Genomic DNA, 15,708 nt, shown 5'->3' on the forward strand with positions numbered 1-15,708 from the left:
TAGCGCATCGATATAAGTTTTCGTAATCAGAAATAAATTTAAAAGAAAAAAAAAAAACAAAAAAAAAAACGAATGCCCCGGGTGAGGCTCGAACTCACGACCTTAAGATTATGAGACTTACGCGCTGCCTACTGCGCCACCGAGGCTATACCAAATACGCGACGATAGTGACATAAGAACAGCAAACGGGGCAAGTAAGTAAAAAAAATACTATATACTAATAAAAGCGGTTCAAGTACGCATTTATAAAATACAGAAGAGCAGTCAAATTAATAGTACATCAATGCAGTCTGTAACAAAAGTGAATGCATGTTCGCAATTATTTTTACGCTGTAGTGCACGTAGTCATTTTTTAGTGTTTTTATAATGGGGCGCAAAACTATTGAAAACCGGAATCGGAATAATGAATAAGATTGTTCTTTACACTATTAATTTACACTATTTTTATATATATTTCATCATGAAAATATATACATAGCTACATAAAATTGTATGAATTTAAATATACTTAAATGCGGACTTGTGTAATGTCACCACAGAATCGCTCTCTAAGCGCCAATTTTTAACGCGAGTTTAATTACATAACTGAGGAAACTTACGGCGAAAACTCGCTCCTAAACTAAATTTTTGTTAATAATCAAACTGCGTGAATTCTGTATGTATACAAGACACTTTAAAAAGCCGTCGGTAGTTACAAATTTGACACTGGCATGTGAAGGCACCCCGCACGACACTAATCACCTTTTCATATGCCCTTTAAAACCCACTCATCTAACACCCCTCTCCCTCTGGACCCAACCTGCCGAAACAGCATGTTTCCTGGGCCTACCTTTAGATGAGCCTGACGAAGACGACCGATGATATGCTCTACACTGACGGGGCTTCTCTTACTGCTACAACAACAACACATTTGACAATGGTGACGGAGATTTGGACTCTTGCGCGGGACAGCTTGACCTTTGAACGAACTGGATCAGATAGTGCTTAGCATCTCCAGAAATCACTTGACTATTCCCGAAGTTTCGCTTTGAAATAATGGTTTTAATATAACTTTATGTAAGTTTTCTTTGCTGTCGTATGAAGTTATCATTGCCAAGATCTTACTGAGCAGTGAAACAAGTCCAAATGCCTCACAGCATGAAAATGTTCTTCAAATATTGCCTCCAACTGTTCGAGTGAGGTGAATTAGTAGCGATTGAAGGGTAGAAGAAGACGGTCATATGGTAAAAAATCTCAAAACGATAATAAAAAATTGAACTGAAAAATATGCAAGCGGTCTTTTATGCCTTCTTCTTTCAACAATTTGTCTTGTATTCGAAGCAATCAACACAGAATAGATGCGATACAGATTCTTCGATGACAAGACTCATCACTCATTATTTGTTTTCGAAAACAATTATTGAATTCACTAAAATATTAGTTGTGTTCTACAAAAACGCGTCTAGCATTTATGTACTAAGTTTTTTTTATACAAATAATCACTCAATAGGAATTTCTGAAAACATTTCTTGTGATTTTCCTGAACAAAAAATTAAAACCTCCAATAATATGTACTACATATATGTCTTAACAGTTACTAGACATCGACCTGTGCCACGTTCATGCTTGCATGAAGCTAATTTTGGATAAAAGATATATGCACATACAAAGGATACCACTTTTCATCAGCACGACAAAAAAATTTTAAAATACATTAATTGGTCAAAAGTTATACTCCAAAAAATATAAAAGAGTGCTGGTCAAAATTGACAGTGCAAATTGTGCAGTTTGCCTAGTTTATTCGCAATGCAAAAAAAAAAATACATTTTTAAAACACAAATACATGGGTATATACTCTTTGGCTTTCAAGCATTTTTCCCGATAATACGTTGAGCTGTACGATAATGCTATTCTAAATTAAAAAAGTGCATACTTTTTGTAGAGCTGGTTTAGGAGATTTTGAGCTCTAAAACAGTTTTAGAAATCATTGAGCAATGCCGAAAAGATACACTGCCGAGTACTTTTAATTTATTAGCTATTCTAGCAACTTCTCCCATAACAACTTACAAAATAATTTTTATTACTTTGAAAGGAGCAGCACATCTGTATATATATTAAAGACATAAATTTCCACGAGAGAAAGAGTTTTAGAAAAACTTTCTGAAAACAACCGAAATGAAATTATAGTTTTTATTGTCTATTTCCATTATTGTTTGTTCCATTGTGATTTGGATTTAATTTGTTTTCACTAAAGAAATGTTTTTTTTTATTTTACTTATTCTTTTTGTTAGAACGTTGAACGTGTTTTTTATTTTCATTTATTTGCATACATATATGTATGTACGCTGTTGTCAGCTAATTAGAAACGCTCTCTTTTGATAAACGCTTGATGAGCATAATATTAAACTGTTTAAATGTACCGTTATTGTTTCTCTTAAAATCATTTGCATTGCTTTTGTTACTCTATTTACTACCCAATGCGCCTAGTTTTGTAGTTGTGTAATTGAAGTACCGTTAATATTATCCAACGCAGTGCATGGGTTACTTAGTTCAAGGTAAATAAACTGAGACGAGTAATTAGAAACAGTTGTTCAATGGAAGCATATCCGGCAAGTTGTGTTATTTTAATAGTAATATAATCGACTTTTTGGTATCTATATATTTTAAATTGTTTGTTTAAAAGCAACTAAAATATTCGTCTTCAAGATGTGTAATGGGGAAAAAGCAGCAGCTGTACACCTGCCCTGCGGAGCTCCATTTTTGACCTTCGTAAAGCTGGAAAGTCGTACAGTGAAATTTCTAAGCAAGTCAAATGCTAAAAAAAAAATGGTTTTTAACGCCTTAAAGCATATCCAACTTTTTAAGACTGTTGACAATGTTCCACGTAAGAAAAGGCCCCGGAAAACTTCAGCAGAAATTGACCGCAAGATAGCAATAATCTCCAAAAGAGACCCAAAAACGACTTCCACTGACATCCAACGGGAAATTCAGGATCAATATAATTTCGAAATATCCAAGAGGACAATTGCTCGGCGTCTGGTCGAATCTCGACTGCATGGCAGAGCAGCACGCAAGAAGCCCCTTCTAACCAAGATACAAAGGAGACGGCGAGTAGTCTTTGCGAGATCCCATTGGTCATGGGCTCCAAATCAATGGAAATATATCGTTTGGAGCGATGAAACCAAGATAAATCGCATAGGCCCAGATGGTAGAAGGTATGTTCGACGGCCAATCAACCAAGAATTCAATCCTCGCTACGTTTCACGGGTAGTGAAGCATTGTGGAGGATCAATCATGGTGTGGGGATGTTTCTGGTGGAATGGTGTTGGCCCAATCCATAGGATTGATGGAATTTTAAATAAGGAGAAATACGTCGATATATTGTACTAAAAAATGTAATGTTGCCGTGGACTGAGGAAAATTTGCCTGTTATATGGAAGTTTCAACAGTATAATGATCCAAAGCACACGGCAAAGTTGACGAAACAGTTTTTCGACGAAAATTCCATCAACGTTTTGGAATCGCCATCATCCAGTCCGGACTTAAACCCAATAGAGTATCTCTGGGGTGTCGTTAAAAAAGCCGTGAGTGCCAAAAATATCCCAAATATGGATGTCTTTTTTGCCGAAGTAAAAACGGCATGGCAAGCAATACCTGTGGCGCGCTGTCAGAATCTCATTACATCAATGCGCAATCGATGTGAGGCAGTGTTGAAGCAAAAGGGTTATGGAACCAAATACTAACATAATTTTTATGTTGATCTGATAATACATTACTGTTTCTAATTAGTTGCCCTATCCAAATCGTGCATTTCACATGCTTTAAAAAAAATATATATATTTAATAAAGAATTGCGATTAAATTGTTTTCCACTAGTTTTTGAGTTTATCATATGTTTAAATAAAATTGGCAAAAAGTTATGAAAATACGTGTTTAAAAGGAAAATGGAAAATTTATTTCGAAATAAGTGTCGTTTCTAATTAGCTGTCAACAGCTGTATGTAGTTAGCACCTAAATTGTATGCTAATTTTTATGTTTTTTTATTTACTTTTTATAAATTATGTAATGTAAGGAAACCTACAAATATGTACTTATTTCATATATGTATGTATGTATTTATATTTATGAGAGAAACCTCCTCCGAAAGAAATTCTGGTTACGCGCCTGTGACAGGATATCTGTACATTTTCAATTCTTCTGTTTTTTCTTCTTCTTTTTGGAACAAAAACGGCCTAATACATCTTTATTATGATTGTTCATGCAGTGTTTATATAAATAAAAGAATTGGAAATAGTTGAATAGTTTTCGAGTTGTGACGTCAGCCAATTTATATAATTTATGAGTTTTTAGCTGCGCTTCACTTTTGTGAACTGCTGTTTTGTAGGCTCAGTACTATTATGAAAGCGAACGGATTTGGTGGATAACTTAATGATTTGCAATCTTAAAAATGTTGACTTTTACTGTCCTTTGAAGGTTTTATTGTATTATTACTTCCTACTAATATATTGGATATCCTTACCCTTATCGTACATATGTATTTAAATTGTAAATATTATGTCTGCATGAATTTTAACTTGGCTTAAGAGTATATATACGCATCCGTATATACGTACTTGTAAATATTATACATTTGCTTGTATAGTCGAATCCTTTTTGTATTATTGTTGTTTTTATTATTAATTCTCTAAACACACCCTGCTTTGAATAAAAACAGCGTTAAACATTCTCTGAATGCAGTCATCGGGTTTATATAAGACTTTCGGCAACCACCGTCCACTTGTCCCTTTGGCGCAGAGGATAGCGCGTTGGACTTCTAATCCAAAGGTCGCGGGTTCGATCCCCGCAAGGGATGTTCTAGTAAGTTAAATTCTAACTACTTTTTTAAATAAATATGTTATTTATATATAAAACATTTCAAGGAGATAATTTAAAGACTGGGATATGCACGAACCTCGGCTTTTTTTAAATATTGTTTTTGTAATTATTGCCTATGAAATGTACTAGCGCGAAGGAATTTACTTTGAGAATTAATATTGCATAATATCTGTCTCGATAAATATGACACGCGCCTCCACTCGTCCCTTTGGCGCAGTGGATAGCGCGTTGGACTTCTAATCCAAAGGTCGCGGGTTCGATCCCCGCAAGGGATGTTTTTTTTATTATTACAGAAAAGCGTTGCTGCTGTGATTATTGCTTAGCAATGCTAATGTGGGTTGGCATAAATAAAAAAAATGGAGAGCTCATATTTTCCTCATTTCTAATCCAGGATAATCCAGTCAACATATTAATTCAAAAATGAAAAATTTGCACATTCATGCTTCTGGCATATGAACATATTTATAAGAACATATTTAAATGAAACTGATGAGCAATTTAACTGTTTAATGTGAGCTATATACGGATATATTCCTTCCTATACCGTTTCAAAATTCAATGTGCTAATTCGTTCCTTTACTTAATTTAAATTTTTAAAGTGTCTTTCTATTATATGATCTATACAACAATTATCATATTAACACTTTTACATAATTTCAAATATATCATATAAAAAGCAAAACCTTAAAAGAAATGAAAATTACATATTATATCTATTTTCCTTCCAAACAGCTAACACTTTTAATTCAAGACTTTGGCTGCAACGAAGGAGGCAGATTTCTTTCCAGTATATTTACATTTAGACGCAACTTGTCCACATGTGTAGGGTTAGTTAGCTCTTCCTCGGCCAGTCGTTCAGCTCGATTTTCCTGTATGGATTCTGAAAAAAGTAATATTTCTAAACGCAATACTCCACAATGATGCAGTGCACACTTACTATTATATGGAGTATGTCTGTCCGAGAGTATTCGCTCGAGGTTATAACCAATGAAACCCACGACACCAGCGATCGGTAGTGTTATGTAGACAGCATTGCGACGGAGTACCGCCATTAGGATTGGCCACATTATTCACAACTTACAAGCTTTTGATTTTTATTCAAGAAAATTGGTACTTTTTGGTATATTTATATAATTATAATATATTATTGTGGCTAGCACACTTAAAAATCCGAAATATTTGTAGATGTTTACCGGTGTGCACTTATTAAACAGCTGATTATAAGTTGGTTCTAATATTTTGACGTTTCGCACTCCCGCTTTTTCGTTTTAGTAGTATCACCCTGTGTCTAATTTAAATAACGCGCTTGAAATATTCGGTCGCGTATAAACAAAAGGCAAGTGTAACAAGTGGACAAGTTTATTGTTTTCTAAATAAATCAAAACAAAATGTGACTGTTTCAAATAGTGAGTGAATAGGTTTATAAATTTAATAACAAATTGTCCTATATGGAATTTAATGCCTGGCCAGCAGGTGATGAAAGTGGCCGAGCTAATGGAAACCAAAGAAAAGTGAACTTGATACATACAATTCAGAATGATTTTATTGTTAGAAAAGCACTATTTAGCGGTAAGTTTTTAAAGTACGCTAAAAAATTAAAAAATAACATTTGAGTTTTTACACACTTTGTTGCGCCAATATTTTCATCGTATACTATCGTATTTCTTAAAATTAATAGAAGTGAATTTCTCCTTTGAATTCTCAACTGGCGCGTGTATGCGTATCTGCCGTAAATGTGTGTCCCGACCATTTTGATGATTCGCCACGATTGCAATCTGCAACATGTATATGCGCACGGGCCGAGATTTACCATTTTCTACATGTATGGCAGTCCAACCTGAAATGTATTAGCTGTTAATATATGTATATAATATATTATTGCTCTAAATGGTCCCACCTGTTGGTTCGAAAAGTTCATGGTTTTGCAGTTCTTGCAAGTCATTAAAGTTTGAGCCGGTCCTTAAAGAAATACGCGACGGCGTATAGCTTTCATCGAGTTTGTAGTCGGCATACAAATAAACAGCACTGATTCGCGTCTTGCGATGGAATTGTACATTGACAAGGTGCGGCAGTTGACCATCCGACTGCCAATATGTGTCAATAATATTATCACGCAGACGTTCAACGCCAAATCCTGTGGAAGACATGGCATTACTAGATTCACTTACATATAACACATTGTATAGATCCATTTACAGATTTCTGTACAATAGGCTAGTACTCACCCGGTTTGCAAGACGATAAACTCCACACAGCTTGGTTGCCAATTTCACGCACTGAGCCGGAACGTTCAAGAGGTAATGGGTCCTGATTGCTGATTTCTTCATCGCCGTTACCTTCCATTATAGGAAAAATTGATCGAAATTGGGAATAATGACTTGTCTTCAATGAAATTGTAGATTTAGCTTACAAATACCGCAGTATAAAAAAGCAACTAGAATTTTTGTTTACTGATTTTGCAGGGGTAAAGAAATGTCAAATAGTGGTCGACCGGCATTGATCAGCTGTTTTCGTTGTTTTTCTTATTTCGATTTCGGTTAGGGTTGCCAGTAGCTCGTGTAATATATGAACGAAAAAGAGAGAGATACTTGTTTTAAAATATCAACTTAAATTTCTGTTTTACATCATAAATCACATAAAAAAAACTCGTAATGCAAGTATTTTTTAAAAAAGTTTAATTTCTGTTTAATCGAGTAATGTTACTAGAGTCTTTACCATGATTCAATTATAGAATTGAATTATTATTCAATCATAAGTCTTTATTATGTTAAATTCACAATATAATATTATATATTGTAAAAACATTGGCGATATGGCAATGTAGACACATTTCACGATTTACCTTTTGACATTTTCATTTTCAAGTTGTTAAATAGCTGAAATTTGTTTATTTTAATTTTCACCTGTGATGTGCAAAAATAAAAATTGAGATTACAATGAGTCTGGAGCAGGGTGAACATTTGTTGGCGTTGAAAGGTAAGTCTAAGAATAAATAAGTAACATAAAAGCTAACCACATGAGTTTGCAGTGATGCGGCTGACCAGGCCTACACTCATCGGCCCACAGGTGATTTCCTGCGAGAATCGTGATTTGCCTCAACAAACCTTTCGTCGCCGCATGTTGGAACACGAAAGTACCACTGTTGCTGGTGCGGAAACGCTAGCAGCGGGACAATTTATGCTACTGCCACAATCATTTGGCTCCATATATTTGGGTACTATGCAATAAGAACACATACATTTTTATGCCATTTGTGACTGTTAACTTTTTTGTGAAGGTGAAACATTTGCCAGCTACATTTGTGTGCACAACTGCACCACGTATTCCGTGGAAGGGGTTACAGTAAAGGCGGATCTACAGTCAAACACTACGCGCATCAATCTGCCTATGAATGAGAAGCAGACAACGACAACACTTTCGCCCGATCAAACTTTGGACGACGTAATACGCTATGAGGTGAAAGAGATAGGCACGCATATGTAGGTAGAAATAAAACATACGATGAGTTTATTAAATTGTATTCCGCATAATATTCCAGTTTAGTCTGTGAAGTAAATTACACCACGCCCGCTGGATTCCCACAATCGTTTCGCAAATTCTTCAAATTTCAAGTACTCAAGCCACTTGATGTAAAAACCAAATTTTATAATGCAGAGATGGATGAGATATACTTGGAAGCGCAAATACAAAATATTACCACTGGACCTTTTTGTCTAGAAAAGGTCGAATTGGACAGCTCCGAGTACTATACCGTGACACCACTTAACACGCTGTCCAACGGCGAGTCAGTGTTCTCCTCAAAAAACATGCTGCAGCCAAATAATAGCTGCCAGTTTCTATATTGCATTAAGGTAACTATAGATACGTGCAATTTGCATCCCTTTCCAAATAATAGTATTAAACGCAGTTTGGTTTTGTAGCCTAAAGCGGAAATCGCAAAAGATATTAAAGCTTTAAGGCAAGCAAATACGGTGGGTAAATTAGACATTGTATGGCGTTCGAATCTTGGTGAGAAGGGGCGTTTGCAGACCAGTCAGCTGCAACGTTTGGTAAATATTGTAAGATTTTGTTAAATTTATATTTAATCACAACTAATATATTCCAGCCATTCGAATACAAAGATGTGCGGCTTGAGGTTATCAATGCACAAAATATTGTGAAAATAGGTGAACCGTTCACATTTATGTGCCGCGTTACAAACACTGCCGAGCGCTTAATGGATTTGATGGTCAAATTAGAAACACAACTTGAATTCGGATGCGATTATAGTGGGGCAGCTGAGTTTTCGATTGGTAAATTAGCGCCAGGAGAGCAGCGTGAATTTCCACTTACAGTATGCCCAGCGCGCTTAGGTCTTGTAAAAATTAGTCCACTATTCCTTACAAATGTGCAGCAACAGGAACAGTATATAATCGAAAAGGTGGTTGATGTGTTCGTCGTCGATTCTGATTATCACGAAGATGAAGCATTCCAAGTAAACAAATTTGTGCGCTACGATAATGCGCTATCAGCACAAACAGAGGAACGCACACTTCAGCTACAAGTGGTCTGAAGGAGTTTAAGGGAAAATGTTAGGGCAATTAGTGTATACAGATGAATATTCAAGTGAAGTTATGGAACGACATTTGACAATTTTTAAATCTAAGTTATCGTCACTACCGAACCATTGTAATAGTTTAAATGTAATAGTACTTCTGTATATGTACTTACATGTCTATATTTTCATTAATCCTCTTTTAAGTGAAGATAATTGTCTCCCAGTTTGCAGCAAAAACCTTGCAACTCTTATTTACAATGTTAAACATCACTTTTGACGTGATAAGGTCTTATAATACGATTTAGCCGGTTGCACGCACGAAAAAATGTGTCGTTATCTTGCTCAATCGTCGTTATCTTGCTCATGCGCTGTTACCTTGCTTGAACTGCAAGCGAACGACAAAGAGCACAATCGGCCCCCGCATTCGGCAACTTTCGACATCTGGCTCTCTCCTACTTGAGTGAGCATATATGTGTATGTATATGCGCATATTTATATAAATTCGCATATTTGTATTTGCATATGCCTTCTTCCTGTGTGCATGGTAATGAACCATTTCTCTGTTGAGAATAGGACGATGATAAAAAAAGTACGAAATGAAAGGGGGTGTTTCGAGTGTAATGTGTCTTGAAAAAGGCAAATCGATGATGGTGCCTCTTAGTGTTGTTGACTTATTAACGTCTGATGCACAATCGAAATTGAACATATCTTTCAAGAATTTGATAAATGGTTCGTAATTTTTCACGTTTGTGTAAATGTAACTTGATCAATTTCATTGCGATTCCATTTACCTCCTTCTCTATATCCATACAAAATATCTATCAAACAAATAAAATTAAAATTTTGTTTTGAAAAATGCAACCATTCCATCAGTATTTTCTTATGAAGTTGTCACGTTAAACTATCGTCAGTAAACCGACTTTACAGACAACCTATTTTTTATTAAAAACTTCGCAGGTGAATATTTCAGCACACGCAATCCCAACTTCATCTGAAATTGAATCTATGTGTCCACGTACTTGAGCCAAACATTTGTTGAAGCCTTCAAAAGTTCATTGTACTTAATCGGTTATTAAACTATTGGCTGTCAAAATAATAAAATAAAAATTTCGGTACTTATCGGTGAATTTACAACTATGATAATGCGCTGCGGTGCACTCAATCAAAGTTGATTTGCATTCATTAAGAAATTGCATACTAAAATCTTAAAAGCAGTTGCGCCTAGGCATATAACAACGTGTAATATTTATGTATTTATGTGTGTATACAGGAGTTTGTGTTGATACACTGAAACACACACTTGCCACGGCATATCTTCACATATACATTTACATATGTATATTGCCGCAATTTGCTATTTTGGGTGAGAAAATGCCAATATTTTTTTATTTATTGCTTTATTTCTATTTTTTAATCATTACATCGCCTTTTGGCTCGTAAATCTTGATTGAGTTTTCGAATTTGTTTGAAGCGAAATTTACGATTAAGTAAATGTTTGCAAGTCTACGCATTTTTTAATATGTAACTGTCCGAAGCACATTTGTTGCATGTCGTTTGCAGTTTGTTGTTGTTGTTTTTTATAGTGTCCTCGATTGCTTGCAGGTGGCGACTTTTTAGTTCGTTGCTTGGAAGCTGTGGCGGTGGTGGGGCGTTGGCGGTGTAGGTGCGGTGCATGGCGAAGCAGGCTCGTTCGTGTGTGCATACATACATACACACCTATCTGTACATACATATGTAATTTATTAGATTTTGAGGAGATGTTTACAAGCCTGCGCTCATGTGCATACAAACATGTTCATATGCGTACACACATACAGATATGGTCATTAAAATAGGTACCCTCCACGTTCATATGGAAAATGCAAGTTTTTTAAATAAATAATAACAGACATTCAATTGTAAGTGGTTTTTATTTCATGGATTAAGATACAAAATAAATAAATACTGTGCGCGTACACTTCTGTTAGGTGTTCGGGCGAGCTCCTCCTCTTTTTTGTGAAGTGCGTCTTGATGTCTTAAACTAATGACAATGGGAACAAAAAGGAAATTTCCATGTGGTGACATTTTACAGGCGTCACTCCCGCTAGGACTGAAGAGGGGGTCCGCAACCTATCTGAGTGGCCGACACTCGTCAGTAATATTTCGAGACCAAATCTCTAAACAAAGGAAAATATGGTGTTTCGAAGGGTTGTGGCCTTTCACCATTGTTTTCAATTTCTACATATCGAGGCTCCCCAGCCACCAGAGGGAGTTTCCCTGGTCTTATACGCTGACGACTGTACGATAACGGCGTCGGCCAATGACATTGATGGCTTGAGCGCCAAAGTAAACGACTACCTTACCTACCTTTAACTATGTTTCACTGCGGGGAATGTACAACTTTCCACCACTAGGTCCACGGCGACCCTCTTTAGCACCTGGACAAAGGAGGGAAAACTGGAACTCAAGGTCAAAATCGCCGATACCGACTGTTAACAACTCCAAAATTTTGAAAGTTACCTTTGACAGCTTTCTCTACGCACATAACCGCAATTTGCTACTAAAGTCCAAACCGCAACAAGGTCCTCAAATCGCCAGTCGGCAGTACTAGAGGCAAAGACAAAAAAAATGTTGTTGGTGACATTTAAAGCAATTGGTCTGCTGGTCCCAAATTACGCTGCGCCTGTTTGGTGACTTGATTCTAGTGATACGTAGTGTACAAAGCTTCAGACATGCTATTCGGACAGCGACGAGATGCCCCCTGATATACCCACTACAACACCTTCATAACGAGCCACAGATGCTCCCTGTGAAGGACCACAGCAAACAGTTTCTGCTAAGGTGCTACAGCACGTCCCATCCATGTAGACACCTGCTTGAATCAGAGCCGCCTCCCAGCATGTTGTTGTTGTAGCAACATAAACATTCCCCATACTTACATACAGGGAATGCTGCTGAAGTGACAGTCCTTGGCCGGATATAAATCCGGTTCGTTTCGATAACGTAGAACCGACTGTCGTGGAAACGTCCCAGCATGTTTCGTTGCCGATTCGTTTCTTTAGATCTCCCTAAAGATTTTCAAAGGGGTTTAGGTCGGGTGACTGGCTTGGCCTATCTATAATTCCAACATTATTTTGTAAAACCCATTCAAGTACCAACATTGAGGAGTGTTTTGGGTCATTATCTTGCATATAAAGTCACCGGATTGGAATATTATTGCCATTGTAAATTAATTTATCCATTTTATTGGTTATGAGATGAATTGATCCTACTCCATACCAAGAGAAGCATCCCCAAATCACTGTTATCATGTTGCCGCCACGGCGCTTGACCTTTTTGAGAACCGCTGTGAGAACTCTTGTGCTTTAGGACATCTGACATTTCGTCCAGCATCAGTTCGAATGAAATTGTAAATAAAAAGTATTTTTGTTTCATCGCTCCAAAGTATGTTATACCATTTTTCCATTTATTATTACCATTTTTCGTACCCTCTTGCCTAAAACTTTTCTTCTTCCTTAAATTTGTTTGTTTCAATAGATGAACATTATGAGACGTACAGTTCTCGCTGATACTACGTGGTTGATTTTAGGTGCAATGGCCTGTGATGACTTAAAAGCATCCATCTTGGCAAGAGTTATAATAAAATTATCAGTAGTGGAACTAATTTTCTCTTTACCACCACGTCGTTCTGTGGATTTTTTGGGCTTTTACAACAAAACTTTCGGACCGTCCAAGTGACTCGGCGATAAAATTGTACGATTGCTTTTGTTTTCAAACTCAAACTTTTCCTCAACTGCGCAATGCTGCGCACAAACCACCTTTGCAAGAAATACATATTCACTTAATTAGTTAAAATGCGAGAGTTATCCGCAAGGCCACGCAAATTAACGCTTCATGAAAATAACCGAAGCTGCCAATAACGCAACTTAATATAACTGTTCTTTTAAATTCACAACGAAGCAGTGATGCCATTTGTAAAAAAGCGAAATTTCAATCAAAGCTTTCAATTATTCTGAACGTGATAAGGAAATCGATAGATGAAGGTAGCGTACCTATTTTGATGACCACATGTGTATGTACACATTTTCTTATGTGTGGACAATTTTTTGAAAACATTTGGTCGATGTAGTTTCTTATCGCTCGGAAAATAAATTCTCCACTGTCATTTGCATGCTGTATTGCTAGACGGGGTGGACGGCGTGCAAACTTAAAAAACTAGTAAGATTTATTCCGTGTTATTAAATCAGCGCAAAAGATTGTTGCCAACTTCCGGTTTAACTTAAATTTTCAATACACATGCATGCTACAGTACAGTGTTGGGAAAAATAATAGGAACAATCATTTCATCTTGTTTTTAATCTAAGTGCCGCAAGATGAGAAAAAGCTGATAAGAAATGTAAGGGAAGAAAAGTCGATAGGGTTAATAGCAGAATTGAAGGTCTTCGAAATTTCTTCTTTCAAGAGAATTTCATTAGATCGCGTTTGTACAAGTGTTGACAGAGCACGAGCATCACAAGTAACGAGTTGAAGCAACAAATGTTTTTTTTGTGTTTTTTGAGGTGTCACAAAGTTCTTTCCTCTCACCCATCCACTAAAAACCCAACTCAGCTCCATTTCCCTCCCATTGCGGGGCAACCGTTAGGTATTACTTTACGGGAGAGGGAGCGGCCTATTGCCAATCATGAAGATTTGCGCTGTTGTGTTACCGGCAAGTATAACTACATAAGCAACAAATGTTTCCCTGTATGAACGCGGCTTTACTAATACTCATTAAGATCTTCAAGCCAAATGTCATTTTTGGCAGCTTTTTTCCACTGCTATCAGCATATTTTTATTTATACCAGTTGCTTCATCTATTCGCTTCGTGCTAACACTTGGCGAATCGAAAAGGCCGTAAGTTTCAAAGTTCAAAGCAAGTTTGGCTACAACTGAGATATATAGTATGACCAAACTTTTCAACTGAGCGATGGAAATCCGTCAGTCGGTTCTACGTTACCCGACATGGATTTATATTCGGTCAAGGGTTGTTGCTTCAGCATCATTGCCTAAAAATGTATGCCGAGTATTTCTGTTGCAATAACAATCCAGTTTCTTGATCCGTATTTGTAGAAGCCAATTTCTTTCTGCCTTCATCTTCATCATAGCATCACTGTTCAGGGTGAACCATTGCTTCGGATATACAAGGTGAAGTCCAAAATAATCAAGACCGGCGTCATAAAAATGTTTTTGATGGCGCCATTTTTTTTAATGAGTTAATGTGTTGGAAGTTACATCCCTAGCGGACTTCCAGTGAAAGCTTGGTGACATTCGGTTCAGTGGAAGCGAAATTATTGGGTCTAAAATGTCAGTGTGTTTGTGTCATCGGTACAAAATGAGTTTCGAACAAAGAGCTAACATCAAATTTCGTTGTAAAATCGGTAAAACGTTTACCGAAACATTTGAATTGATGAAAAAAGTTTATGGCGATGATTGTCCATCTCATGCCAGAGTTCATGAGTGGTTTACACGTTTCAGAGATGGTTGAGAGAAGATAAACGAGAAAAATTATCACCGAAAACTCCATTGAATTTGTTTGTAAATTTATCAGAAATGAACCAAAATCATCGCTGAAATTCATGAAATCGGAGTTGAATATCTCCAAAACATCGATTTACTGCATTTTAACAGATTATTTGGTCGAAAGGTCTGTGCACGTTTCATTCCGCACAAGTTAACTGAGTGTTTCCAACATGAATTTGAAACTAAGCGTCAATGTGCCGAATGGAAGGCCCCAGACGAGCCACCATCCAAAAAATCGCGTTAGGAGAAATCAAAAATCAAGTCGATGCTCATTTGTTTTTACGTTTCCAAGAGAATTGTCGACAAGGAGTTCGTGACAACGGGCCAAACCGTTAATGCAATTTTCTATCTAGGCGTTTTGAAGCGTTTTTTGCATCGCATTCGTCGAATTCGCCCTGAATACCGCGGAGGAGGAAGCTGGCGCTTAATGCATGATAATGCACGATCTCATCTATCAACTCTTGTGACTGATTTTTTTTACTATAAATTGCATTTTAACCATCAATCACTCACCGTATTCGCCTGATATGGCTGCCTGTGACTTCTACCTATTCGGAAAATTGCATTTGGTCATGAAAGGAAAACGTTTTGCGTCCATAGAGGCCGTCCAAAAGGCTTTTACCGACATCTTGAAGGACATTCCAGTCAATGACCTGAAACACTCTTTCGAAAAGCTTTTAGATTTTTAGATCGCGCGAAACGTTGTATCGAGGCAGAGGGGACTATTTTGAATAAATAAACTCGGAGTTATTAGAACAAACTCCTGTCATTTGTATTTC

General features: G+C 36.8%; 3 protein-coding genes and 3 non-coding genes across 6 annotated transcripts; 3 read left to right on the forward strand and 3 right to left on the reverse strand.

Annotated features, from left to right (window-relative positions):
• Positions 1-73: 73 nt before the first annotated feature.
• Trnam-cau (transfer RNA methionine (anticodon CAU)) lies at positions 74-146 on the reverse strand. The gene has a single exon. It is a non-coding gene; the product is annotated as a tRNA-Met (tRNA).
• A 4,612-nt stretch (positions 147-4,758) lies between these two features.
• Positions 4,759-4,831, forward strand: Trnar-ucu (transfer RNA arginine (anticodon UCU)). The gene has a single exon. It is a non-coding gene; the product is annotated as a tRNA-Arg (tRNA).
• Positions 4,832-4,971: 140 nt separating this feature from the next.
• On the reverse strand, positions 4,972-6,061 carry LOC129244999 (small integral membrane protein 12-A). The gene is made up of 2 exons (XM_054882940.1): positions 5,792-6,061; positions 4,972-5,734 (listed from the first exon to the last, which is right to left on the reverse strand). Exons 1-2 carry the CDS (start codon positions 5,919-5,921, stop codon positions 5,601-5,603), a joined length of 264 nt encoding a protein of 87 aa, XP_054738915.1. The 5' UTR covers positions 5,922-6,061; the 3' UTR covers positions 4,972-5,600.
• Positions 5,057-5,129, forward strand: Trnar-ucu (transfer RNA arginine (anticodon UCU)). The gene has a single exon. It is a non-coding gene; the product is annotated as a tRNA-Arg (tRNA).
• Positions 6,062-6,366: 305 nt separating the features above from the next.
• Positions 6,367-7,363, reverse strand: LOC129245038 (anaphase-promoting complex subunit 10). The gene is made up of 3 exons (XM_054882999.1): positions 7,080-7,363; positions 6,752-6,988; positions 6,367-6,691 (listed from the first exon to the last, which is right to left on the reverse strand). The coding sequence occupies exons 1-3, from the start codon at positions 7,195-7,197 to the stop codon at positions 6,498-6,500; spliced, it is 549 nt and encodes a 182-aa protein (XP_054738974.1). The 5' UTR covers positions 7,198-7,363; the 3' UTR covers positions 6,367-6,497.
• A 322-nt stretch (positions 7,364-7,685) lies between these two features.
• LOC129245984 (probable trafficking protein particle complex subunit 13 homolog) lies at positions 7,686-9,564 on the forward strand. The gene is made up of 6 exons (XM_054884457.1): positions 7,686-7,830; positions 7,883-8,068; positions 8,132-8,333; positions 8,393-8,705; positions 8,775-8,903; positions 8,960-9,564. Exons 1-6 carry the CDS (start codon positions 7,791-7,793, stop codon positions 9,404-9,406), a joined length of 1,317 nt encoding a protein of 438 aa, XP_054740432.1. The 5' UTR covers positions 7,686-7,790; the 3' UTR covers positions 9,407-9,564.
• Positions 9,565-15,708: the final 6,144 nt, after the last annotated feature.

This window comes from Anastrepha obliqua, chromosome 4, assembly GCF_027943255.1.
Source record: "Anastrepha obliqua isolate idAnaObli1 chromosome 4, idAnaObli1_1.0, whole genome shotgun sequence".
Classification (NCBI taxonomy): Eukaryota; Metazoa; Arthropoda; class Insecta; order Diptera; family Tephritidae; genus Anastrepha; species Anastrepha obliqua.

Bases quoted from the DNA above. Each gene is read 5' to 3' on its own strand.
- LOC129244999 (XM_054882940.1), bottom strand. From the start codon at position 5,921: ATGTGGCCAATCCTAATGGCGGTACTCCGTCGCAATGCTGTCTACATA. The intron at 5,735-5,791 runs GTAAGTGTGCAC...TACTTTTTTCAG, and splicing joins CAGACATACTCCATATAATA to AATCCATACAGGAAAATCGA.
- LOC129245984 (XM_054884457.1), top strand. From the start codon at position 7,791: ATGAGTCTGGAGCAGGGTGAACATTTGTTGGCGTTGAAAG. The intron at 7,831-7,882 runs GTAAGTCTAAGA...ATGAGTTTGCAG, and splicing joins ACATTTGTTGGCGTTGAAAG to TGATGCGGCTGACCAGGCCT. The intron at 8,069-8,131 runs GTACTATGCAAT...TTTTTTGTGAAG, and splicing joins ATTTGGCTCCATATATTTGG to GTGAAACATTTGCCAGCTAC.
- LOC129245038 (XM_054882999.1), bottom strand. From the start codon at position 7,197: ATGGAAGGTAACGGCGATGAAGAAATCAGCAATCAGGACCCATTACCT. The intron at 6,989-7,079 runs GTGAGTACTAGC...TGTCTTCCACAG, and splicing joins TTTATCGTCTTGCAAACCGG to GATTTGGCGTTGAACGTCTG. The intron at 6,692-6,751 runs GTGGGACCATTT...AATACATTTCAG, and splicing joins TGAACTTTTCGAACCAACAG to GTTGGACTGCCATACATGTA.